Source organism: Amphiura filiformis, chromosome 19 (genome assembly GCF_039555335.1).
Source record: "Amphiura filiformis chromosome 19, Afil_fr2py, whole genome shotgun sequence".
Classification (NCBI taxonomy): Eukaryota; Metazoa; Echinodermata; class Ophiuroidea; order Amphilepidida; family Amphiuridae; genus Amphiura; species Amphiura filiformis.
The window spans coordinates 37867883-37895451 of record NC_092646.1 but is presented as its reverse complement, the minus strand read 5'-3'; the positions used below and the strand labels follow the sequence as shown (position 1 = coordinate 37895451).

Sequence of the window (27569 nt, the reverse complement as noted above, 5' to 3'; positions counted from 1 at the left end):
TAAGGATAGAATCCTAATCAACCTGTAAAAATAACCATCGTAACCAGGATCAGCTCCATGAGATTATGCAAGGGTTAATCTAGGCAATTGAGAGATTGCCATTTCTACGAACGTCAGTAAAATCAATTAAAAATCACAATTCCAATGTGACTGGTGTTCAATTCGTCGCTCCCAAGACATATAGTGGCGTATCAGCCATTTTTGACAAAATGAGATAAGATCAGTTTCATAATCTATGTATAAAGCTCTACATTCTGACAAACTTTCAAGACATGCATGTCATTAATTAATAAAGTATTATCACTAATTAGATTTGGCGTATCTCACTCAATGGAATTATTGTGTACAACATTCCCCTTGTTTTGGACGACATAGTGGCGTATCATACGCCACTATGTCGCAAATATGTGACATATACCACTATTTTGGTATATCGCAGCTGTGTGGCCAATATGGATATGAATTCAACTATTATTAGACATATTGTCGTATGTCAATTTTGAATGGAGAATAATTTTAAAAAAAATTGACATACTGGCGTATACGTTTAATGACTAATTACAATTAATTGGTGAATGACAACAATGTATTTTATTTTTATACATTACATGTAACTTAAATATTTATATTTTCAAAAAAGGGGACATATTAATCGAAGCAATGTATGACAAACGGTTAAAAATGGCCATTTTCGTGATACGCCACTATGTCTTGCGGGCGACGAATTAATTCAACTGGCATTGGCATAGAAGTTAACGTTGACGTATAAGCAATCGTATATATCTTTTTGAGCAGTTAGTACCTTGTCCATGGAATTTTAAAGCTACAATCTTCAAAAATATTGTTCGACCACTTGAAAAGCCTAATAGAAAATGGTTCACTTCTCTCGACCCCTTCTACCCCGGTCCAATGTTGGAATGCACAATATGTTCTCCCAACATTGTTTCATACACTATTAAAACAAAACAGCCAATCAGTAAAGCGGTTAGAAAAGTACATGGAGTGCATTGATTGTGTATAATGGCACTCCGTGTACTACTCGCAGTGCTTTCGCTCGCGTTCGCGTCGCGTGGTTTTGATTAATTTTTTCGTGTATGAAATAGGTTAATAAATAAATGCGTATCACTTATTGCTCGAGAAATTGTACAAATTAACACTAACCCGCCAGGGGCTTTTTGGCGACGGGAAGGGAAAGAACGAAGTAATAAAGAGAGAAAACAAAGAAAGAAGTTGTTTGCTCCGGATGGGATCATGGGATTCGAACCCGAGCCCCCTCGCATGCCAACCACTGGCTCGGCGACACTTTGCCACGGGTCTTGTGCTTCGCTGGCCAGCGAAACCGTGCCTATATCACTTAGGGCGATTGCGTCATCACACCACGTGGGGTACACGCAGGAACAGCGCATATACGAAGTAGTATTTTGTACTACTAAGGCGTGTTAGGGTTAATGCACTTGTATAGACGAATCCAACGAGCCAATATGGTCAGGATTTGGTCGGCCATCTTTGGGTAGCCGCTAGCACCAACCTGGTGTTTTGAGCCCCCAATTGTGCAAATAAAAGCCGCCTAATACCTAGAGAAGATGAAAGGACGAGGAGGGTATAGAATAATACAATAGAGATAATTCCGCAGGTAATCCCGTCGCATCTATTTATACATAGTCCTTTTGTTCGCAAGTACATCCATTTGTAGGGTTTGATACCGTGTGTAGTTAATCCGATTATAATGTCACTTCAACAGCGAATAGACCACGTAGAAGCTGTGTGTTTTGCGGAAGGGAACTGCATATCAAAACCTTTAGTAACATTTCAGAATCAGTGAATCCACGACAGACTTGGCCATTCAAAACGCAACAGAAAACTGGCTAAAAATGGCCAAATTTTTCTTTAAATCGCCGTCAATTTCGAACTAGTGAACTCAGAATTCTATTCCCACGTTTATATTACCTCGAGATATTCCTTAAGACTAAAATTATTTTTTTGAAGCTGTAGGTGCTTCCATGAACCCGTCTGAATTTTTATTTATTCCATGTTTTCACTAAATTGTGTTCCTTTCCCTGCGTGGAATCAAGTTTTTCTGGGTTTTCCTGTCAAACCTGCCCTGTTCCAACAGTCACTCTACGAAATAGCGCTACGCTATTAAAAATGTCCTCGGGTTAATCGACTGTATAGACATTTTCCCTAATGGTCATCTAAAATGGTTATGATAGACCTGAATTTAGTCTCGCCGCATACAAAAAACTATGGGTACCCCCTAATCAGAAGTCAGTTCTAGTCCCTTCGATAACTCGCTGGGTCTGCTAGTCTTAGTCACAGTCTATATGGCACAGCATAATTCGCATTACAGTGAAATGCGACCAAGCGTAGACTTTGCGTAGACTATACGATCTATTTTTAGCATGACTCCACATAGCTCGCGTTCATGAAGGTCACTTTCGTTTTTCATTGCGCAGTGAATATTATTTTGGGTAAAAACATGTTACTTTTCACATAGAAAGGTTTTGATATGTAGGGCCTATTGTGTTGTAAACTTTAGTCATTCTTTTGTCTACCTGTGTTTACGTGGAAGGTGTAAAACGGGTTATGGAATGCAGTTTAAAATTTCCGCCAAGGCCGAATCATTTCACATTTTGGGTACATTGTAGCCGACGGGTACCCAACTAAAGGCTGCTAGTCAGGTGTAGGAATGCGTGGATTTGGATTCGTCTATATGTACTTCAGATGTTGATGCGTCTAAAGCACTACCCCTTTATTATACGCATCAACATCTGTACGCGTGCATTATTTTGTACAATTTCAATCCCAACAAGCGATACACGTTAATTAACTTATTAATACTGGTGGGAAAATAGAAATGGGATACGGAAAGAACTTTTAGTTCATGCAATATTGTAGATCATGCAAATTAGGAGTGTTTAAACACATTTTCAGAGATTGTAGCTCAATTATTTTATTTTACGCCAATAAAATTATAAATTGCTGGGACTCAAACTCGTATCGCCAAACACTGATGCACCGGGAGCCTAATATTTTATCAACTCAGCGTGTTGAATCGACTGCGTGTATTTATTCACAGAAGTCATGAAGGTTAACATATCTATTAGGCCTACATGTCAACGTGGAACTTGAACTCGCTATATAGGACGGAAATAGTGATCATACACTTTTCCTGACATCAGCACATTGTATATTGTATATTATTTAATCAATACGTCGATCTTTATATTACTGCAATATTCTTCAAGTTGAAAAGAAGGAGAGCTATATCCGGGTATACGGTATGAACCTGGAGTATGACGAAAACGGAGAACTAAAACGGATTTGATGCAGTATCAGGTATAAAACCTAGAAGTCCTTAATTTCTAACACTCTTTATCTATTCAGTGGTATAGGAAAAAGTAAATGGATTGACTACAGTGACTATGGCGGACATAATAACTCTCAATGTTGGTGGTCACATTTACACGACAACAAAAAGCACATTGACTCGCTACCCTGATTCCATGTTGGGATGCATGTTTAGTGGCAAACTACCGTCAGCAGTAGACAAACAAGGTAACTACTTCATAGATCGGGATGGTACGGTGTTTCGGCACGTGTTAAATTTTCTTCGAACTTCTCGGTTAGTCTTGCCGATGAATTTCACCGAGTACGAGCTGTTGGGTGCGGAAGCTGACTTCTATCAAATACCAGATTTGATCGATGCTCTCGCAAAATATAGCGAGGAAGCGGATGGGGATGTTGTTGTTATTGAAAAGAGAGTAATAGGCCTACGATTCCTGCCACACAATTCACAGCATTTTGATTGGAGAATACGAGGACGCCAGCAAACTTTGGGACATCTATCCAATTATTTCCTTAAAGATACGCCTATAGGCGACGGAGAAATTATATTTGACTCTAGTGAATTAAGAATCAAAACCTACCAGTTCAGCAGTTTTCAACAATTCCCGTATGAATTGACAGATAATTCGATTCAGAGAATATTTCGTTATGGGCAAAATATTTACCACTATTTGCTGACCAAATTGTTGCATCTTGGATATTGTCTCCATGATACAAAAGAGGGACATATCACTGAAGAAGGAATCGATGATGCTGTGCGTCAATATGGGGTAACAGGTGATACGTTCTATTTCAAAAACTCTACACGATAATGTTTAATATTAAGCGGTGCATCATCAAGTTCGTCCGGAGTATATTTAAAATATTTTTGAGGCTTAATACATAAACGCAAGAACTTGACAGTTTGATCGACGCGGCTTTGCAAAATATCGCGAAGAATGTTATTATTATTGAAAAGAGAATTGTGCAACAGATTATAACAAATTTGAGAACCTGACTATACGCCACAAATATTTTTCGACTGGAGAATAACACTAGTAGAAACTTATAATGAAAATTCTTTCATAGATGGGGATCTTGTTGTTATTGAAAAGAGAGTACTGGAAGAGCCTGACCCGGAAGCCGATTTTCCGATTGGAGAATATGCGGACACCAACAAATATTAGTATTTCTATACGATTCTTTAATGAACAAACTGATTGAAGGAAGACCTGAAGGGCAGATTAATGACGAGTTTGATGCTGATAGTGTGGGAATTAAATTTAACTCTAGTGAATTGAGCCCGGAATTAAGAGTTACAACCTACAGAGGTGAATTTTATATGAACGATATTGGTAATGCGGTTCAGCAAACCTTCGGTGATGGTAATGAGACTCGATCCCAGCTTCGTATCTACCATTATCTGATGATCAAATTGTGGGAACTTGGATACAGGCTATGTGATACAAAAAAGGACAATTCACTGATGTCGGAATCGATAAAGATGTTTTTGAAATAGTTGATGGAGATACATTTAAATTCATGTTGATGCGTCTAATGCATCAACATCTCAGTACGGATCCATTATTTTGTACAATTTCACTCCCAACAAATGATACGCATTAATTAACCTATAATTAACCCCTTACCGATTGAGCTAACATGACTGCTTAACATTGACCAGGATATGAACCCGTGAGCTCTGTGAATCCGGACCTACGCTCTGACCAACTGAGCTATGAAATTAATCTGGTAAAGCATTTCCTGATCAGGATATATTTGATTCTGCAATTCATTGTATGCATATGCCTTAATTCCAATTTCTAACTGAATGTTTGCTACGAATTTATGACTTTCGTTCTGTACCCAATTGTATGTACAATTGCAGAGATGGTTTCCGTTCTGTCTTTAAAGTTTCCTAACATAGGAAATGTTAGAAATAGAACAAAATATGTGCATGGCAGGATACGGAAATTTCACTGGTAAAACTTTTCTTCATTTAAAATGTCATGGTTCCTCTTTAAACACAAAATTTCACATTGTTCCGATCCATAATTAATTTTGGTATAGCTGTTTCATTGTGTTGGTGCTAAACATTGCCAAGAATTGTAAATAGTAAATCAAAGTTATTATATAGATTAATAGAACAATTATAAACCGTGTTTATGTAGATTGTCTTATTAGGCTAGTAAAATTCAGGGTTTAATGAAGTTACCACTAATTTCAACAGAAACTATTTAATTGCCATTCATTTTAGAAAAGTTTATTAAAGAACACACCAAAAGTCCCCAAAGGTCCAAGTTGTGCACTCTCAGAACATTGGATAAATAAAAATTCCCTTTAAAAGGGAAAGCCAGCCTCAATGTAGAAGAGGTCTTGTAATTAGTTTTGGTCAATGTGAAAGGCATTTTTAGGATCACGGCTTACTACATCCATGTTACATGACAGTCCACCAAACCATCAACGGTGAGAACATGTACACTGAAACTGCAGAAAACATTAACTCCTAATCTCATGTCAACTTTTTAATTCATTATTGTTCATTATTATTAATTCATTATTGTTCTCTAAATTGTTCTGTTCTGTTTTTTTTTTTTTTTTGTCTTTTCAGCTTTTTACCCACGATATCTCAATTTCCAATTTTTAATACCATAACTTACGAACTCAATATCTTCGCTTAGGAATGTCCGATTTTATTGGGGAAAACGGCGTTGTGGAGCAAAATAGCTCTTTATGTGAAAGCCTCCAAATTTATAAGCTGTCAAAAGATGTCTGTTTTTGACATGATACGCCGCATTTCTTAAAGACCCATTCAGTGATCCCAGCGCAAGAGTAAAAAAATTAAAATTGTTTATAAATTGCTTAAAAGAGAAGGATAGGCCTAAGTCATTCAAATTATCATTTGGTATTTTTGAAATGCCAAATTTGGCAAAAAAACCCGAAGAAAACAGCAGTACTGACGAAGTTCAAGCCCCGCACTTTTCAAATACATGTAGCTAATTTTAGATACTGTCAGTATCTAACAAGAGCACCAATGGTGCTGTAGCACATTTGTTATGGGTTATGGTCAGGAATTGAAATTCATTGTGTTGGTGGTTGTGTGCAGGTTTTATTTGTTATGTTGTTTGTAAGTGCAGTTGTTAATTTTTATTAGTTTGCTGGCAGGGCTGTGATAAAGAGCGTAGTTTAGTTTATTACCTTCATTGCACATAAAAATATCAAATTGTGGTGTGTGCTGCAAAAGGGCAACCCCGAACAGGCATACAGGCCCACTAGATGGGGTCCCTTATACACACACCAAATAAAAGAACTAAAATTACACAGTACATAATTATAAACACATTTAAAAAACACTATAAAATACATTAGAAATACAATATTATACTAAAATTGAGTTGCCAAATTACTTCAAGACATCGCAGAATTCAAATAAGCACCAGTGAAATTGCAAAGTAGGTATACTGACAAGTTAATTTGAGATGTAGTGGTTAGTGGTGTATCTCTCTTATTGATTGTAGATATTTGTTAGTGTATTTGGTGCTGTTGACAGGTTTTTGGCTGGTTGCATTGGGCAGGCAATGTAGATTTGGTATAATTGGATTGTTTCATGTTTGCTGGTTTGTAGTTTATAGTTGAAGGTATTTTATAGGGTTGAGTTGTGTGGAGTTGGTTGCTGGGAATGTTAGGACTTTTGTTGTGTGAGTGCGTATTTTTGAAGTTGTAGAGTTAAATGTACCATCTATAATCAATATATAGTAACCAATATACAGTAACCTGTATACAACTGCGCCATACAAATAAATATATAATATGTTGCACAATAATCTGGAAAAATGTAGTTTTGCCAGAGGTAAGGTTCAATAAAAATTGTAGCATATTTGTTCATTTTTATGTCACATTATGTTAAAAATATGCATAAACTTAACTAGGTATGTGGGAAGTGAACCTGTGTACTTAGTGTGCCGCTAAATATGGGTGGTTTTATTCTTGGGTTTGCTGTGAGCAGTTTTTTTAAATTGAAACATGTAGATATTTTCATTTACAGTGTATTATAGATCTGTAGTTACAACCCTTTATACATGAGTTTAGTTTTTTTAATCACATTGTAAATCTGATTGGAATTAAGGGTATTAATTTGCTCCACATCTGTGTTTGCTTAGTCATTTTATTGATACCGAGAAATGTACAACAACTTAAGGTGGTTTTAAATGCAAATTAAAGATCTATGGATCGTTTTCATCTTTGGCACAGAAGATAATATAATCAGATTGTAAATGATTGAAATTAACTGATTGGAATCAAGCGTATTAATTTGCTCCACAGATAATTCCATTATCTATGTTTGCTCAGTAATTTTATTGATACTGAGAAATTTACAACTTAAGGTGGTTTAAAATGCAAATTAAAGATCTATGGATCGTTTTCATCTTTGGCAAAGAAGAAGATAATTATTTTAAAAGTTTTTCGGCAGTGTTTTCAGCACCCTACCTCCTCTGATTATTGCTCTCCAGGGACCGAGAAATTTCAGACCTGAATACTGCTCTCATATGGTTGAAATTGCACATGTCCAAATAAAATGGAAATGGTGTCAAATCGTTCAAGAACATCACGAATGACCTCCCTGCTGATTTTCCTGTAAAAAGTTTGTAAGTAATGTGGAATCTGTGGCCAAAAAACAAAAATTTCACTTTGACCCCCATTTCTTTTACGGGCAAATCAGTGGAGGTGCGCAGGAACATGACTCAACATGTGAGTATACTTTTATTGCGACAGATGAAGTGATTTGCGACTCGAAAAAACAGCAAAAAACTTTCAATGTGATTGGTCAGAAGCCAATAGCGACTGCTTGGTTATCATGGCAACGGTTTTATTACCTTCATAACATGGCCAACATATCCCTACATAAGTACAAACTGACTTGAGATTGTATAAGGTTTTGGAGATATTTGCAAAAATGTTGGAATTCATGATTTCCCTAAACCTTGCCTTTAACACCACCTTAACAATGACCTAACAAGTAGGTGTTAATATGTTAACATACATCAAGTCTGGACATTAATTTCTTACATGCTATAGTCAATCACTTTTCCTCACATTTCTAAGTTTATATTTACAGTGTACAGGATCTGTTTAAGACCAATCAACGATTAAATGTTGTAGCATTAAATGTGTTAATTGAAAAACTAGAAACGTGTTAATATGTTACAAAGACACAAAGTCTGGACTAGCATTAAATGTGTCAGTGCCAATGATATAAACTAAGTTTTGCTACAATCGTTCTGAATGTGCACTAATTTGGAGAATTTGAGACACTAATTGCTCATGGCTCGCGCACAGAAGTAGGGGCCTATATATACAGCATGAGCCCAATTGGTGCTTTATCTATTGACTTGCCGAATGTAAGGCAAAGCAACACTGAAAAGCAAACATTGTAGCCGCACTGAAGCAGTAAAGTTCAACATCTCTTTTACAAAATCGCCAGATCAAGGAGTTTGTACAGTGTTTGTAATATATGAAAAGCACCACAAACAGTCTGCATAGGAGACTATTCCATGAAATTCCGGTCCGAATTTTTCTAGCTAAATAAGTAACAATCATGAACGATCATGCAAAGATCGCCCCCTCAAATTACCAGCTCCATTGCTCAAACGATGTAGCAAGAGAAAGAAAAAACATAGAGAAATCTAGACCATGCCTATAGCATCATTTGCGTTGCAAATGTGCTAAAAATACAGATTCGTGTAAAATGTCTTATTTTGTCTTAAATAGGCCTACACGGCTTTCGGCTGAACCATTTGCAGACTTAGCACATCTATGTAATAACAAAGGTACGGTACCAACATTTTGATGATTTTTACGATCGTCCGGATGAGCAAATCACTGAATGGGCCTTTAATATTAATAATAGATAAGCTGCCTTTAAAAATAATATTGACAATGTTGAGAGTAGGAATTACCTTGACCAATTCAAGCAAGCACTACACACCCATTTCCAGACTAAGGATTTGGGAATTAAGGACTAAATAAATCTTCGCATGCACACTCATCCCTGCTCGTCAGCTTCCCTAAGGAGGATTGGGCAGTATTCGACAAGAAGAAGAAGAAGAAATGTCTCAAAAATACAAGATGCCAGTTTTATTCCGGTCTGAAACGATCAGACAATATTTTAAACATTAATAACATCATAAACCCAAATCGTGAAAAAATCACCCCAGGTAGATTTTTAGCTATTTCCCCATTTACGATCCTGCCCAAAAGTGTCTGCTTTCGATATACCACGTCACAAATACTACACTGCACTGACTGCAGGTTTTAGTTAAGGTTGGTCTGAACCCTGGAATTATGGAAACTTTCGGGCCTCATAACTTCTAAATTGTTTGTCTAAAGTATATAAAAGTATACATATTTAGAATGACAAAGACTGGATAAGTTCATCTGTGAGGTCAAATTTGGGCCAAAATGGCACTTTTGGCCCAAAATCCCCAAAATAACGGTTTTTAATTTTTATTAATTTTTAAAAACTAGATCAAAATATCTAGGACACGTTTTTTCATTTTTTTGAATTTTGACCAATTTCACCAAAAATATTTGAAATTTGTGCCAAAATCGGGCTTTTTTATGATTTTTTTGAAAAATCAACATTTTTTGACCATTTTTGGGGCAAATATCTCAAAGTTAGTCGAAATTCAAAAAAATGAAAAAACGGGTCCTAGATATTTTGATCTAGTTTTTAAAAATTAATAAAAACAAAAATTTGGCCCAAGAATTTTTTTTGTTATGGTGCACAAAAAAGAAGTGGGCCAAAAACCGTTATTTTTGGGATTTTGGGCCAAAAGTGCCATTTTGGCCCAAATTTGACCTCACAGCTGAACTTATCAAGTCTTTGCCATTCTAAATATGTATACATTTATATACTTTAGACCAACAATTTAGAAGTTATGAGGCCCGGAAGTTTCCATAATTCAGGTTCAGACCAACTTAAAAAGGCATTTCGTGATCCACAGCATCATCCCCAACTTTTCTCAAAAAAAAGTTGAGATTTTTATATCACTGGAAACCTCTGGCTACATAATGTTTATGTACAAAATATTTCTTGCAGATTAATTCGTTTAGCAAAGGAATCGTGAAATTTGAATTTCGTTCTGGTATACCAGAACGAAATTACAACACATTGTCTACACATAATCATGCATAACTCGAAAGGCAAAATCGAAATCAACTGAAATTTTTAGAATAAGCTTTTTTGTGGATATCTACTGAAAAATGTCATAAAAAGAGGATGCTAGGATCACGAAATACTCCTTTAATTCGCCATATAACATAATATAAACTCACCTTACATGTACATTTTATTTTAAAATAATTTGATATTAATTCGCAATGTATAGTTTACTATATGATAGATGGTGGCAAGCACATTTATAAAGGACTGATTACTCACTGCAATCTTCACTCTTGTGTGTTTTGACTGTAAGTTTATGAATCAAATAAAAAAGATAGAAAGTAGCTTCACTTACGTTATGTGTCATTTTATTTATAACATAGAAGTTATTAAATTAATAAAGTAAGACAATTTATTTATCTATAAGTGCATGTCAAATGGGTACATTGTTCAATACTATAGGCCTACATGCATAAATTATGCCCACATGCATAAATTATGCCCATATTATAGCTAGGCCCTAAAAACTTTATTTTGCATCGGATTTTCCCGTTGAAAAGACAAAACTGATGTTTATGATAGCAACTATTTCATCAATAGCATTTTGAGTCATTTTTATCCATAAAACGACACAGGATAGGATAGATAATTACTTTGACATCAATATGGTCCATATGATGAAGATTTTGATTCTTAGATCTGTTATCAACATGATATCACGCTGCTCAGTGGTCAAGGACCTCGGATCATAGGTGATGTAATTTTCTTCTGCTGACCATATGATGCTGTATATTAACTATTATTGTTACATTTTAGGCCTATACCTAAAACTTTTAAAGTCACATTAATTCAAACATAACTTTGGTAATACTCACTCGTTTTCATTCGTTGAAACGGCAAAACATACTTACTTTTCCTGACAAATCGAATTACAATAATTTTAAAAATTCCACCGCAAAAATAAAAAAAAATAAGTCATTCCAATACCAATAAAAGTTAATCTCTTGAGCAAACAGACCCGATCCCAGAAATATATACCAGCCCGCGAATGGGCTGGCGAAAATGAATGGGCAGAAAACAGTTGGTTAATAACTTAATTCTGCAAACATGTTTAAAATCGCCTCTCGAAAACAATAAAATACATACGAAATTCAACGCATATATACAAAAATTTTCAATTTCGTCAAATTTCGCGTGCACGAATTTCACTTTACTTGGGCAGTATTTTCTTAACCCTAAATAGGATTTCAATGGAACAAAAGGCATTTGATCGCTAAAAGTGTACATGTTTTAAAATGTAAGGGAATTATTATTTTTATATTCTTTACTTTGTTCTCTTTCATTTGACACTACTCAGGGATCATACCTTCTTGACATTTTGAGATATGAAGAGTACACAAAATATGAATATTGACCCAGGGCTTATGAGGAGTGTCACCGCGGCAAGGAAATTATTTGTTATTATATATCTCTTTCATTTGACCCCACTGGGGGTCATACCTTCTTGGCATTTTGAGATATGAAAATAATCAATATGAATATTGACCCGGGTCTTATGATGAGTGACAGCCCCGGGTGGGAAAATATTTTCATTATATTCTTTACTTTTTTCTCTTTCATTTGACACCACTTGGGGGTCATACCTTTGTGGCATTGCAAGATATGTCCGTTTCAGACCAAAAGGTTACTTAGTAAGTAAATAAGTTAGTAAGCAAGAACCATCTCTATCATAGGCTGATCAGCAAAAACAGTTCCTCATACGATGGATTGTTTTTGCTCGTTTGTTTGATGTCTTATACAGTAGCGAACAGATGCGAGGGCTCTGGGTTCCTTTCTGTTTCGGAAGAAAATTTTCAACATAAGAAGATCGGAAAAACACATTTTTAAGTTTTTTTGCAATATCGACGTAGTGACCGACCTAGGCCGGGCCTATTGCAGAGGATAGAGCTACCCTCTTAGAGGGGGTGCCAATTAGAACCTTTTTTGGCCCGTATATTGAACCCTAGCTCTCGAATCTTCAAAAAAAGTTCCAGGAAATCTAGGAACCCTTTGGGGAACCCTTATAGGTTATATAGAGAACCGAGAACCTACAGAGGTTCCCCAGAGTGCCTTAGGAACCTTTAGTGGTTCCTTTGAAAACCATAAAGGGTTTCATATACGGGACAAGAAAAGAACCCTTTTAGCAACCGTTTTTCTAAGAGTGTACCAAAACCCTCTGTATAAAGTGATAAAGTCTCTTTACTTCCTGAGCTTTATTAGGTCAAGTGTGTTTGGTTTGAAATAAACTTTAGAACAAAGGTGTATGATATTAGGCGAAGGGCCTGCGGGATCAATTACCATGGTGATTCTGAGAAAAACAAAGTTTCTGATTTCTGTAACGGGCTATCCTCCCATTCTCCTCATTTTTAGAGAAAAATACCCCATGTAACATTTTAATACTTTAAAAAAAGTTAAAGAAAGTTAAAAAAGTTTAGAAGTTGCTACCGGACTTAAAACATTTGCATGTGAAGACAATGGTAATATTTTGTGAAAAGACGCAGGATTGACTTTTTTTTCCAAAGTATCAAAAATATATCAAAATGTTCATGATTGTTTTCATACAAATGATATTTTAATAGAAGTGACGTAAACACGTAAGCTAATCGTAGATGCATCCTTTGTAGCCTGAATCCTTCTGGCCTCTAATGGCGGCGCCTTTTTTACCCACAATCCTTCACGTTACCTTATTCGAGCGGCCGTGCGTAAGTATTCGAGGACTGGAGGATCGAGTCTACATCCTTTGCGCTTATTGTTTTACCCCAGCGCATCTTAGCTGGGAGTGGAAGGACCAGCAATCAATTTGAAAAATGACCATGGGGTGAAGCCCACCATAGGTTTCTACAGTAAAGTCCGTGATTTTCATTTTGCTCTTAATTGTAAATCATTCCAAGAGCTATTAACTCAAGAGCTATAAAACTCAATTCATTTCGCCGAAAATCAATTTTGCCTATACTTGTGTACAAAGCCAGAAATTCCCAAATTTGCATGGGCTCGCTCATATTATGACGTCATAGCGTCATTACGTGGGGAATGTTTTATTGTTTATACTTAGTTGTGTATCACTTGATAGAGAAGACACATAACTATATACATTGTTACCAAATATTTAAATATTTTGGTATAAAGACGTTTATATAACTGAAAATTAGCTCCTCCTTCGTATTCCGTGTTAGCAAACATAGCTCAGTAGTTCTACAGGGCTAATAGAAAAGTTAGAATTGGTATATATCTGATCTGTTAGAATTATAGTTTTGATGTAAGTGATATAATATCTGATAGAAATAGCTTTGATAAAATTTATATAAGTTGATATCTAGTTGATATTAGTTAGGTGAAAAAGTTCAATGTGGTGACCACTCTCTGGCTAGTAAGTTTTGACGATTGATTCGACTTCTATGGACCATTTAAAATTAAAATAACCTCCATGTCCCTCGCGAAAATCCCGGCGTTTTTCGCTAGAGGCCAAAATCCAAAATGGCCGCCGCCACCATTTTGAAAATTTAAGTTTTGAACCTGAGTACCTATAATCATGCACAAAGACACTTTTTCGTATATGTCGAGTACCAGGATTCCGATTTTGACATTAGTTTGACATTACGGCATCATTTTCACCCAGAAATCCAAGATGGTTGCCTGCACCATCTTAAAAAATTTAGTTTTGAACAAGAGGACCTAAAATCGTGTACAACGACACTTTTTGGATAAGTAGACTACAAGGATTTCAAATTTGACATTACTTTGACATTACGGCCTCATTTTTACCCAGAAATCCAAGATGGTGGCCGCCGGCGCCATCTTGAAAAAAATAAGTTTTGAACCAGAGTACAAAGACACTTTTTCCGGTAAATCGACCTCAAGAAATCCGAATCTGACATTAATTTGACGTTATAACATAACTTTTGCCCAGAAATCCAAGATGGCCCCCATTTGGTAGAGCGTAAATGTGATTTTTGAATGAGAGCAGAAGCATAAGTGTGTCATTTCCGCCTTATCTGGAGTTCATGTCCCTTATATGGGGGTTAAACTGCCTTATCTTGGGTTTACGTCCCTTATCTAGGGATAAGGCGCCTTATCTGTGGTTTAGACGGCCTTATCCTGGGTTTACGCTCCTTACCTGTGGCTAAGATGCATTAACCTTAGCATATCGCAGTCTAAACCCAGATAAGGCATCTAAGCCCCAGATAATGCGCCGTAACCCCAGATAAGGAACGTAGACCCCCGATAAAGCAGTCCAAACCCCAAATAAGGCGCCTTAACCCTAAATAAGGAACATAAACCCCAGATAAGGCATCTAAACCCCACATAAGGTGCATTAACTCTAGATAAGGGTCGTTAACCCCAGATAAGGGTCGTAAACCTCAGATAAGGCATCTAAGCCCAAGATAAGGCGCCTTAACCCCAGATAAGAGACGTAAACTCAGATATGGCAGTCTAAACCCCAGATAAGGCCCCATCTGGGGTTTACTTGTCTTATCTTAGGTTTATGTTCCTTATTTAGGGTTAAGGCGCCTTATTTGGGGTTGGGACTCCTTTATCTGAGGTGTACGTCCCTTATCTGGGGTCACGGCGCCTTATCTGGGGTTTAGACTGCCGTATCTGAGTTTACGCCTCTTATCTGGGGTTAAGGCGCCTTATCTTGGGTTTAGATGCCTTATCTGAGGTTTACGACCCTTATCTGGGGTTAACGACCCTTATCTAGAGATAAGGCACCTTATGTGGGGTTTAGATACTTTATCCTATTTATGTTCCTCATTTAGGGTTAAGGCGCCTTATTTGGGGTTTGGACTGCTTTATCGGGGGTCTACGTCCCTTATCTGGGGTTACGGCGCATTATCTGGGGTTTAGGTGCCTTATCTGGGTTAAGACTGCGATATGCTAAGGTTAATGCATCTTAGCCACAGGTAAGGAACGTAAACCCAGGATAAGGTCGTCTAAACCACCGATAAGGCGCCTTATCCCTAGATAAGGGACGTAAACCCAAGATAAGGCAGTTTAACCCCCATATAAGGGACACGAACCCCAGATAAGGCGGAAATGACACACTTATGCTTCTGCTCTAGTTCAAAAATCACATTTACGTTCTACCAAATGGGGGCCATCTTGGATTTCTGGGCAAAAATTATGTTATAACGTCAAATTAATGTCAGATTCGGATTTCTTGTGGTCGACTTACCGGAAAAAGTGTCTTTGTACACGATTTTAGGTACTCTGGTTCAAAACTTATTTTTTTCAAGATGGCGCCGGCGGCCACCATCTTGGATTTCTAGGTAAAAATGAGGCCGTAATGTCAAAGTAATGTCAAATTTGAAATCCTTGTGGTCGACTTATCCAAAAAAGTGTCGTTGTACACGATTTTAGGTCCTCTGGTTCAAAACTAAATTTTTCAAGATGGTGCTGGCCACCATCTTGGATTTCTGGGTGAAAATGATGCCGTAATGTCAAACTAATGTCAGAATCGGAATCCTTGTACTCGACATATCCGAAAAAGTGTCTTTGTGCATGATTATAGGTGCTCTGGTTCAAAACGTAAATTTTCAAAATGGTGGCGGCGGCCATTTTGGATTTTGGCCTCTAGCGAAAAACGCCGGGATTTTCGCAAGGGACATGGAGGCTATTTTTTTTCTAAATGGTCCATAGAAGTCGAATCAATCGTCAAACCTTACTAGCCAGAGAGTGGTCACCACATTGAACTTTTTCACCTAACTATATATCAGATAAATATGGTTTTGATAGAAGTAATAATATCTGAATGATAGAAATGATAGTTGTGATAGAAATGATCGAAATTATATATATCTTATAGAAATTATCGAAGTATTTATAATCTGGTAGAAATGATCGTTTTGATAGATAGACTTTATAGAAGTCATATCTACAATCTTAGACAAAGTACTAGGAACGCTTGGCACACTCTGCCGTAGTTCCGTGCAGAATTTCTTATGATCATGGAAATGACGTATATTGTTCTTGGGAACAAACATGACAACAATGATCTACCCTTCCCATCAATCAATGTTGGGGACATTGGGAAACCGCTTAAAACATTGGCAGTTCTCAACATTGCACGGGGGAAAGGGGGTGACAGTTTTCTGTTATGTACATCTAAGCGTTCCAAGACTTATTTCCAAGATTGCAGGAGATTATATGTTAGAAAATAATAACGGGTTTTGGTGGACGTATAATATACGAGTGAATCGGAGGCACTTGTATTTCAAGTTGCATATCACCGGCGTATAAGGACAAAGTATTTGCAAGTATTTTAGTGTTATACATCGTGATTAACACACCTAAAACCGCCGGTAGTGATCAGTCACGAGGCCTAAAGAACAGCCTACGAACTAACACATATGTTTTGAGGAGTTTTGGGGAACACTTCAATTCACCCAGAATAATAATTACCATGATAATAATGTGACCCGTTACAGTGTTAGGTACCTTATATAGGGTGGTACATATGTCACAAGCCATATATCACAACTTGGCTCGTTATTTTCCCGGTTATTTGTTATGTTATTGCAAAGGTATGAAGTCATGTGTTGCGAATGACGGCATACATCGATATACCGTACCGATTATATTGTTGAATTGTCTACATTGATCTGCATAATTCTGCATTCACTCCTCCCTACGCCATACATAAATTCTCCAGCCCCATTTCCCCAATATGATTTTTTAAAGGAAAATTTAGTTTGGCAGAGGTGGGCCTGTACGGGTGCGAGTCATGGGTAATCACCAAGGACATGGGAAACAAGATCAATGCCTTTGCAACATCTTGCTACAGAGTCATCCCAAATGAAACTATCTACAATATGACCAACACCACTCCACTGATTGCCAGAGTCAAGATTCATCAACTCAAATTTCTCGGCCATATTCTGCGTCTTGAAGATGACGAGCCTGTGAAAGAATATGCCCTTTATATTCCACCACATGGGAAGAGGAAACCGCGGACACTGTACTTACAGTACGTACAGCACCACCTGGTAGATACTGAAGGGATGCTGCAGCCAAACAAAATTGTTTCGCTTGCCCAAGATCGCAACAGTTGGAGAAAGCTTGTAGTCGCCTGCGCTCCGCAGCCGACTGATGATGATGATGCTGTGTTCTGTATTATTGCAAAATTGCTGGAAGCAAAGGAAGCTGATCCGAGCATGCTTTGAATATGTTAAAGAAAACATATTATAATTAAGGGCTGAATTGGATTGGATCCAGTACCAAACATGACCAAGCAGGCAAAAGACATTCTTAAATGTACATGTAATTTCTAACATAACATTTTGTCTTACGGTTGCCATGTTGCCATATATGGAAAATAGGGGAGATTGAATGTAACTAACTATACTATGGCGGACATAATAACACTTAATATTGGCGGTTACATTTACACAACAACAAAAAGCACTTTACTCGCTACCCTGATTCAATGTTGGGAATTTGGGATGCATGTTTGGTGCAGCAGTATAGACAAACAAGGCAACTACTTCATAGACCGGGATGGTACAGTCTTTCGGCACGTGTTAAATTTTCTCCGAACTTCTCGGTTAGTCTTGCCGAATAATTTCACTGAGTATGAGCTGTTGGGTGCGGAAGCAGACTTTGATCAAATACCAGATTTGATCAATGCTGTCGCAAAATATCATGAGGAAGCGAATGAGGATGTCGTTGTTATTGAAAAGAGAGTAATACAACAGGGAATACAACACTCTGAAATCCCGTCTGAATTACATTTCCGATTGGAGAATATGCGGACGCCAGAAAACTTTGGCATTATCCCATTATAATCCTTCAAAGAAGGGCCTGACTTCACTGAATTACGAATCAAAACCTACGTTTAATTACGAGATATTATTTTCGGCATCTTATTTGGAATTCCACGGTAATGGGATTCATCGCAAATTTGGTGGTGCGAATGAGCGTTATAATTTATCTACAACTTTCTGCTCATCAAATTGTTGCAACTTGGATATTGTCTCCATGATGCAAAAAAGGGACATTCCACTGATGAAGGAATCGATGATGCTGTACGTCAATATGGGGTGACAGGTGATACGTTCTATTTCAAAAACTCTACACGATTAAGTTTAATATTAGAGCAGTACCCAGCTAACACAAAAATGTTTTTCAAACGTTCTAAACAGGTTATATTTTGGGTTTTGGTTTAGATGGAAACGTTTTAATAACATGAAATGTCGGGTTATAAAAAGGTTAAGAAAACGTTTTAAAACGTTTTGTATGAAAACACACAATATTAAAAAAAATATTATTGTAAAATATTTTTTACAAACAGTTTTTGCCAAATATTTTGTCAACACTTAAAGCAATATTATAACATTATCATACAAAATAGATTAGCAATTCTTTGACATGAAATGTTAGTTTTACTGTCAGATATATCCCCTTTTATTTTCGAGCCGAACAACTACGGCAAAGCAAAGTAAATTGGAATTTACTACCAGCGCGTATGTCGCCAATACGTACCACTCCTTCGGTCATGTTATGGTACGACCCTTTGTTGTGTAGATCACCGTTCCGCACGCCGTGTGTACTGTGTGTTACGAACATCGTGTATGCGTTCGACTAATAATTCCATCGTAATAATAAGACGCCGGTTCCGGCGCTTTATTCAAAATCTCGGATTTTGACAAAACTACAGCACCTAGAGTCTTGAATTTTGCAGGGTATATTGGTTTAATAAAGTACAATATAATCGTATAAAAAAGTGAATTTAAAAAAATCAGTGAGGGCGTCCTCCTCAGCAAATGTTATAATATGGCTTTAAATAACATTATGTTAGAATATTTGCAGAGGGTTATCAACAAATGTTTTTGAATGTTATGAAAATTTTTTATACCCGTTATACCGTAGAAACCCGTCTACAAGGAATAGTGGCGACTGTGATGATAGCATAATTCACGCTAGCGCCCTCCACAATATTATATCATTATGGAATTTGAGCAAATCATTTACCCACACAAGCAGGTATACAATGTATTATTTTATCTTTATTTCGCATCTCACGAGCATAGCTCACTTGGCAAGGCATAAGACTTTGGTTCTTTAGATCGGAAGATGGTGAGTTCGAGCCTCATCACGGTCACACAAACTTTTATAAACAAAATATTGTTCAAACTTTTCATTTATATTTTCTTGCATTTTCTAATGACTCCTTTCGTGATCATTTTTTTTTCATATTTAGTTTAATTTATTCTATTGTTTTTCTTTTATTGTTTCTTTTCTTTGTCTTTTTTTTTCTTGTTTAATTTTATTTTTCTTTATTTTTCTTTGATTCATATAATATTGGCAGGATAAGGAGAGGAGGAACTAAAGACCCATTCAGTGATTTGCTCATCCGGACGATCGTAAAAATCATCAAAATTCACCTTTGTCATTGTCATAGATGTGGTAACATAGCCTGCTAGTGGTTCAGCAGAAAACCGTGTGACACATAATATACATTTGGCTACATTTTATTATACGATAAATACGAATTTATTAAACATGGTAACAAATATTCTCTAGCAGATCGGTTATACGATGGAACTGGTAGGCATAGGCCTATTATAAATTTGGGATATTAAATATCTTCCTGACGAGACAGATCTGCGCATGTGGTCAAAGACGATTCCTTACTAGCCACAGACCGTCCGCTGGAATTAGTTGAACATGAACCATTCGAGCTCATTCGCTATGGCTGTTGGTCGGACCTCTCATCTCTCCACATCGATTGTGACCTATAATCCCCGACATTGCCCTTATGATTTTGTTTTTGTTTTTTGTTTTTGGTTGATTTGTATGGCGCTTTCAACTACTGGGGTTATTTGCGCCAGTACACACTCCTTTGTCAAGTTGCACCTGTATAACTCCATTCAGTCACAATACGTAGTTTTCTGCTTCGCTGCATCTTATTTATATCTATCCTCTTCAAGCCTAGCTCGTTGATATCTCCTGCTGTATCTGCTCGTACACTAATATCCATATTGTTCCTCTGTCTGTGTGGTAAAAACCAAACGGTGTCTCTTCAGAGCCACACCAGGCTGAGTCAGCCGAGGAAGGGCTAAAACGTGGTCAAATTACTTTGCATGATCCTACGCTAGCTTGACTTCCTCGCATCCAAGCCTGTTCCCCAGAGCCCAAGTTAGCGTTATCCATCCGACACCACGTGGAGGTTTGGGTTGAGTTGCCCGCGAGCAATTGCCCTTATGAACTCACATCCTCCTGTTTTATTCCAATACGCTGGCGAAGTTACGTAATAATCGGATAACTACCATAGCAATAGGTGAAAACAATTTTTGAATATACCGCGTTACACTGATACGTTCAGGCGGTACCTCTTCATTGAACCATATCATGCTGCACCTGTAAGATTAGTATCTTTGAAAAGACCAGTATTGTATTCAATCTATGATTGCAGACATACACAGTACAGGTGATGAGTGTAACCTGCTTGTAGCGCAGCGCGATATGTTCAAAATTGTTTTTACCTATTGCTATGGTAATTAATCCGATTAATTACGTAACTTCACCAGCGTATAATGGCCGAATAAATTCTGACCATCACTTGGCTTGTTGGATTCGTCTATACTACAATTCGCTGTCGAAGTGACGTAATAATCGCAATAACTACCATCAAGCAGATTGCACTAATCACCCGCGTATGTCACCAAACATAGATTGAATACCACTCTTTTCATAAATACTAATCTTACATGGCGAGTGATTAGCATTTCTTTGACAACTACTGTATAAGTGGTAATTTTCGCGAGGGTTTTATTTTCGCGAATTTCGCGATTAGAGCTCCAACCGCGAAAATAACACCTCGCGAATATATGCAATAATGTATTAATAGTATAAGGAAGGACTGGGCAATCGCGAAAATAACATCCGCGAAAATGTGTCTCTCATTCCAAATCGCGGAAATAACTGTACGCGAAAATTACCACTTATACAGTATGGTTCAATGCATAGGTGCCACGTGAACGATGAAGTGCAGGGCTATATATTCGAAATTGTATTCATCAATTGCTATGATAGTTAATCCGATTAATTACGTCACATCGACAGCGAATAGCCTATGAGTATGGGTGGGTTCAAGTGGAACAAAAAATAGTGTATGTCCATTGCTAGCTATGGTAATTAATCATGTTAGTGTTTACATCACTACTTCGGTGAAGACAAGAGAAGTGTGCCTTCTCTACCAACGCCTGTGATATAACAGGTGCAAGCGAAACAAAATTGAATGACCAGAATAGTTTCCTTTGTCAGATGAATTGATTGAAGTTTTTGAAGACACTCTATTCTTGATGGGACAATAGATTCAAATATGGAATAATTATTATTCCTCATCTATTTTTTTTATTGAAAAACTGCAATTGTGGCAACAGAACAATATTTATTTTGATTTCATCACAAGTCTTTCATTCTGGCGAGGGGTAGAAGATGCATATATTAAGTTCGTAAAAAGGACCAAGAGTATTAACTAAATTGAACACCCCTGCAGTAAGTTGGAACAGGTTCTTGTATACAACATTAAAATGCTTAGATTAGATTTGCTTCATGTATTTTCCAGCACGATGAAAGTGTTCTTGTGCGGGCTTCTTGCGGTCGGAATGCGTCATTATGGCAACAGCGGGCTAGTCGTAGGGGAAGGTACAACCCCCACGATGAGAACGCAGTTGCCATTGTCGACCGTTCTGGCCGCAAGAAAGCTAGTCTAAAAAGAGACGCGGCCACGGTGGTGGCCGGTCTTTTTGACGACACACTTATACACATAAGTAGAAACAAAATCGTGCTTAAGCCAAAAATGCACCCTACCTACCATTCCTCAAGAATTGGGATGGCACAAAGGTGCAACATAGGTTTTTATTGCAAAGACGAGGACAGACAAGTAGTTACAACACATCTGTCTAACCGTGGGTTTCGCTATTATTTAGAATAAATGCTTTTACTAGTTTCTATAAAACCACAAAATTACTAAAAAAACTATAAAAAACCCTAAAAATAAAATTTAAAAAAACAAACAAAAAACACCTAAAATTAAAAGTAGAAAGGTAGATTTGAAGAAAGATAAAAAGAACAAGTCAAAAAGTTAAAATTAAACGAGAATGAAAACACGGAACCGGTGCCTGGACCATGCTCTCTTCAGTTCCAAAGTCTGACGCTCTATCAATTGAGCTATACGATCCTGATATACGAAACAGTCGTTATTATGTCAATACAATTGATTGGTGTTACAACATACTTAGATGGAATGCATAGCCACCCAGTGCCAGTATTATATTTGCTCAAACTCCAAATACAAAAAGCAACCAATTTTATTGAGGGCGTTTCTTAGGTATATCCTTGTAGACGGGGTTTTACGGTATGTCATTTATATAACCCGACATTTAAATGTTTTCTGGCAACCTTTTCAAACCTTTTGCGAATGATGTCCAAAGCGTTTTGTGTTTGCTTGGTATATCGGCGAGGGGTGGGGGACACTTAAAACAAATGACCATACGGTTATGTTCCCCGGAGGCCCGTTTTGGATTTTGCAGCTTCAAGAGACGCCCTAAAGTTTCCCAAATTAGAGCTCCGAAAGACCCTAAGTTGATCATTTGTTCATTCCTTACATTTTACAGGCGACAGTTTTTACAGGCGATTTTCAACCAGAAAGCCAAGAAATACCCTTGATTTTGACCTCGTTTTACCTGTTCATAACTCAAAAAAAGACACCCTGATACGAATTACTTAAACAATCCAAGTGAGCTTTGTGACTTCCATTCTACGCTCTTGTTTCTATTTCTCCTCTTTCGAAAAGGAAAATCCAATCGCGTACACCAAGATGTCAATAATTACAGCTGCCCATGCAGTAAATTATTGAGAATTGAAAGTTTTAACTCTCTAATTTCTAACTTTAATTCTGTACGAATGTCAGTTAAATCAATTCAAAAATCATTCTAATGTGATTGATGTTCAATTATTTCAACTGGCGTTGGTATAGTTAACAATAAGCAATCGTAATATCTCAATATAAGCAGTTCCGTGTCAAAGGGGATTTTAAAGCTACAATCTCAGAAACATTTGTTCGACAACATCAAAAGCCTAACTGGAAATGTGCCACTTTTCTCGGCCCCTTCTGCATGTTCTACCCCCGCCCAATGTTGGAATGTACAATATTTTCCCAATATTGATTGGTGGGAAAGGGAAGGCGGATATGTAGAAAGAACTTTTAGTTCAGGCAATACTAAATATTATAATTCTTAGATTCAAATGAATCATATAGAACGAGCAGTGTCATAAGGAGAACTTGCGAATTAGGAGTGTTCGAACACATTTTTTTCTGAGATTGTAGCTCCATTATTTCATTTTAAGCGAATACAATTATAGTAATTGCTGGGGCTTACACTCGCATCGCCAAACACTGATGCACCGGGAGCCTAATACCGTAAAGGTTCGCCTAATGGTGAACTTGGGCTCCTTTGCCTTGAGGTCAATTTCATGTCCAAATAGAGTGCTCCCTGTCCTGCTCTGAAATCACAACACGATTTTAGGTTCCGTGCCCTTATTTGCTGGTGGGAATTTTACGGGAGGGCACTCTTAGGTTGTGCCTAAAATTCCACTTACGTCTGCAAGTAAGCCCATAGCGTCATTAGGCGAATCTTTACGGTACTATATGAATTGAGCTAAAACGATCGACAGCACTGCGTTGTTTATTCACAAAAGTCACCATAAGGTTAACATATATCTATACGTTTGTCAACTTGGAACTTGAACTCGCTATCCATATAGGACGGAAATAGTGGTCATACTCTTTTATCTAATATCTGTACATTGTATTATTGCATGATATTATTCTCTCAATGTATATAATACTGCAATATTCATGGAAAACAGGAGAATCGTATCCGAGTATTTGCTATATCTAGGGGTTTGACGAAAACGAATGTGACAAAATCAAACGATTTGATCCAGTACAGGCATAAAGTCGAGAAGTTCATTGTCTCTTCAATCAAGGAAAAAAGGTGGAAAGGAAATTGACTATGGCGGACATAATAACTCTTAATGTTGGCGGTCACATTTACACGACAACAAAAAGCACATTGACTCGCTACCCTGATTCCATGTTGGGATGCATGTTTGGTGGCACACTACCGTCATCAGTAGACAAGGACGGAAACTATTTCATAGATCGGGATGGCACAGTCTTTCGGCAAATGTTAAATTTTCTTCGAACTTCTCGATTAGTCTTGCCGAAAAATTTCACTGAGTATGAGCAGTTGGGAGTGGAAGCAGATTTCTATCAAATACCAGATTTGATCGACGCCGTTGCAAAATATCGCGAAGAAGTGGATGGAGATGTTATTATTGAAAAGAGAGTAATAGGCGTCACGAACTACGGAGAACATCATTCCGATTGGAGAATACGGGGGAACCAGCAAACTTTGGCACATGTATCCGATTATTTCCTTAAACATGTTCATAAAGGGCCTAGATATTGCGATGGAATTCTATTGGACTCCACCGAATTAAGAATCAAAACCTACCGGCCTGATGACGTGCGCGGTAATTCGACTTATAACACATTTGGCGGTGATAATGAGCGTTCTATCTACAACTATTTGCTCACCAAAATGTTGAAACTTGGATACCGTCTCCATGACACAAAAAAGGGACAATTCACTAATGAAGGAATCGATGATTATTTGTGTAAATTTGGGGTAACAGGTGATACGTTCTATTTCAAAAACTCTACACGATAATGTTTAAGATTAGAGCGGTGTATCATCAAGTTCACCCGGAGTAAATTTGAAATATTTGGGAGGCTTGTTTATGTAAATGTTTATTAGACAGAACGCACGAACTTAACAGTTTGATCTACACCGTTGCAAATATCATGAAGAAGTTGAAAGGGATGTTATTGTTGTTGGCAAGAGAATTCTGCAAAATATTATAACAAATTTGGAAACCAGGCACAGACAATACGAAACAAATATGTTCCGAATGGAGAATACGCGGACGTCAGCAGATGTTTATTTCGATATGATTACTTCTTAAGGCATGGGTTCGTTAAAGTAGCGTTCTCCGAAAAGTTTTTCGATAAATTCATTAATTTCTCAAAAAGTAAAAATCTCAGTTTAATAAAAATAACGGTTAAAATGAAAGCCATTATTGGGGGCCTAATTATCGTATCATTATAATAGGTCTGGCACCAATGCAAGCATTTGTTTCGGTGTCCTAAATTCATAGTAAAATATGCTGACGCTATTTTTACAAATCGCCTGGAATTGCATATTTAGGTTTCAGCGATTGCTAAAAAAAGTGGGGTATGCTTATGAAAAGCGTTTCCGCTTGGAATGTAGATAGTTATTGTTGCTATTACTGTTCGCGATTTTAATTTATGCACTCTTTAGCCGACAATTTTCAATGCATTTTACACACTCAAAATGTCGCTCGCGTAAATACTGATATTTTAAACAGTATCCGTTTTTAAACAAAACAACTGTCCACATTAGTTCCCAAGACTTTGATGATAACATAGATACCAAATCAGACTGCATGTGACGAACAGATTTTAAACTAGAATTGACAGAACCAGCGAAGGCCCTATGAAAATGCTGTTTCGTAATAAATCGCGTTGTGATAAAAAGAGGGAATTTATACATCCTTTTGGCTGTTTTTTATACCAAGGAAATGCGTGACCTACACCAAACTTCTCATGTAGCCTTGACTTAATGTCCGTGGCTGTTTGATATTATTGAATTTAGACGATTTTAACTATTGACTTACATTTAACCCGATGTTTGGCCAGAGAATGTTGTATTATATTCCAAAGATGGCGACAGCTACAGACTCACTTTAAACTAGTAAAAAGGACACGTTTCTGCTCAGATGTTTCAGAGTTTGAGACCCTATATTCACGGTTTTCCTACTAGCATTCAAACCTATGACAAATTTTGCTGGTTTGCGATATGCGATTTTTCATCCTGATGTGGTAGTGATGTCAGTACAGTGAGCATTTAATTGGGCACAGCCAAATAATTACTAGCGTTCGGTCAAAGCGCTGCAGCGCACTGGTGTACACATGCACACGCTTACGACGCCACATAGATGCGCGAGCGAAACAGCTGCTTCAACGCGCTGACGTTGACTGCCATAAGGGTGAAAAATGGTAGGCCTACATGTATGACTATAAAACCTCAAACTCGCCCCTCTATAAAGGTTGGCAAATGAAGGAGGCGGCAGTTTAGTGAATATGCGAGTGCAAGCGCCGCCCTAACCGTGGAAGGTTTCCGCATACCGAATATAGGTTTATATCATGGCCTCTAGGCCTCATGGTTTATTTTTCGAAAAGAAAGCATAATCAATTGAGAAGGGAATGGATATTGCCATAATAATATCAAAGTTAATACTTGTCGTCCATAACAAGAAGGAATGCAGCACGATTGTATAATATCCAGCTTTGGTATTTCATTTTCACTAAACATGAAGCTTTATCTTTACTAGATTTATGAAATGAACGTTAGCAGACCAGGCCTTCTACATGTAGTGAGCATCACATTAGATTGTGTTTAAAAGAAATATTTATAAAATAAATAAATAACATTAATCCATATAAGATTTATATAGCGCACCAGAGGATACAAAGCGCTGTAATTTTGCTGCTACTATAGTGAATCATCAGAATCAGATATCATCAACTATGCCGATTGTAGCCGATTAGATTGTAACATCCACTTATTATCTCAGCAGTTCTCCAAAGTCCATTGGATGAAGAAAGATGTGAGCGTTATGAATTAATAAGTGTCGCCTCCTAGAAATATCCTAGATAACCAGCTTGGATGATAAAATATTATCTAGAACCATGCATCTGTTTTTCAAGGTCTCCCTTTCATCTTTCTGACCTCAAAGAAAGGATTAAAATTATTGAATAGAGTCCATGACCTGATGCAACGCATTATTAATGAGTAGCTATTAGGGACAGTCATGCTGTTATGGTTGAGCGAGCAACGTATGACCACTACACAGGTCAATGGCCTGATTGCGATCTGGCGGGTTTTTTAAAGCA

The 27569-nt window shown here is 37.3% G+C and overlaps 1 protein-coding gene across 1 annotated transcript; it reads left to right on the top strand.

Annotated features, from left to right (window-relative positions):
- Positions 1–3188: 3188 nt before the first annotated feature.
- LOC140140558 (uncharacterized) lies at positions 3189–25263 on the top strand. Its single transcript, XM_072162317.1, has 4 exons — positions 3189–4144; positions 17982–18204; positions 22092–22171; positions 24489–25263. The coding sequence occupies exons 1-4, from the start codon at positions 3423–3425 to the stop codon at positions 25261–25263; spliced, it is 1800 nt and encodes a 599-aa protein (XP_072018418.1). The 5' UTR covers positions 3189–3422.
- Positions 25264–27569: the final 2306 nt, after the last annotated feature.

Bases quoted from the DNA above. Each gene is read 5' to 3' on its own strand.
- LOC140140558 (XM_072162317.1), top strand. From the start codon at position 3,423: ATGGCGGACATAATAACTCTCAATGTTGGTGGTCACATTTACACGACA. The intron at 4,145-17,981 runs CTCTACACGATA...TGTTTGGTGCAG, and splicing joins GATACGTTCTATTTCAAAAA to CAGTATAGACAAACAAGGCA. The intron at 18,205-22,091 runs GTAATACAACAG...TGTATTTTCCAG, and splicing joins TCGTTGTTATTGAAAAGAGA to CACGATGAAAGTGTTCTTGT.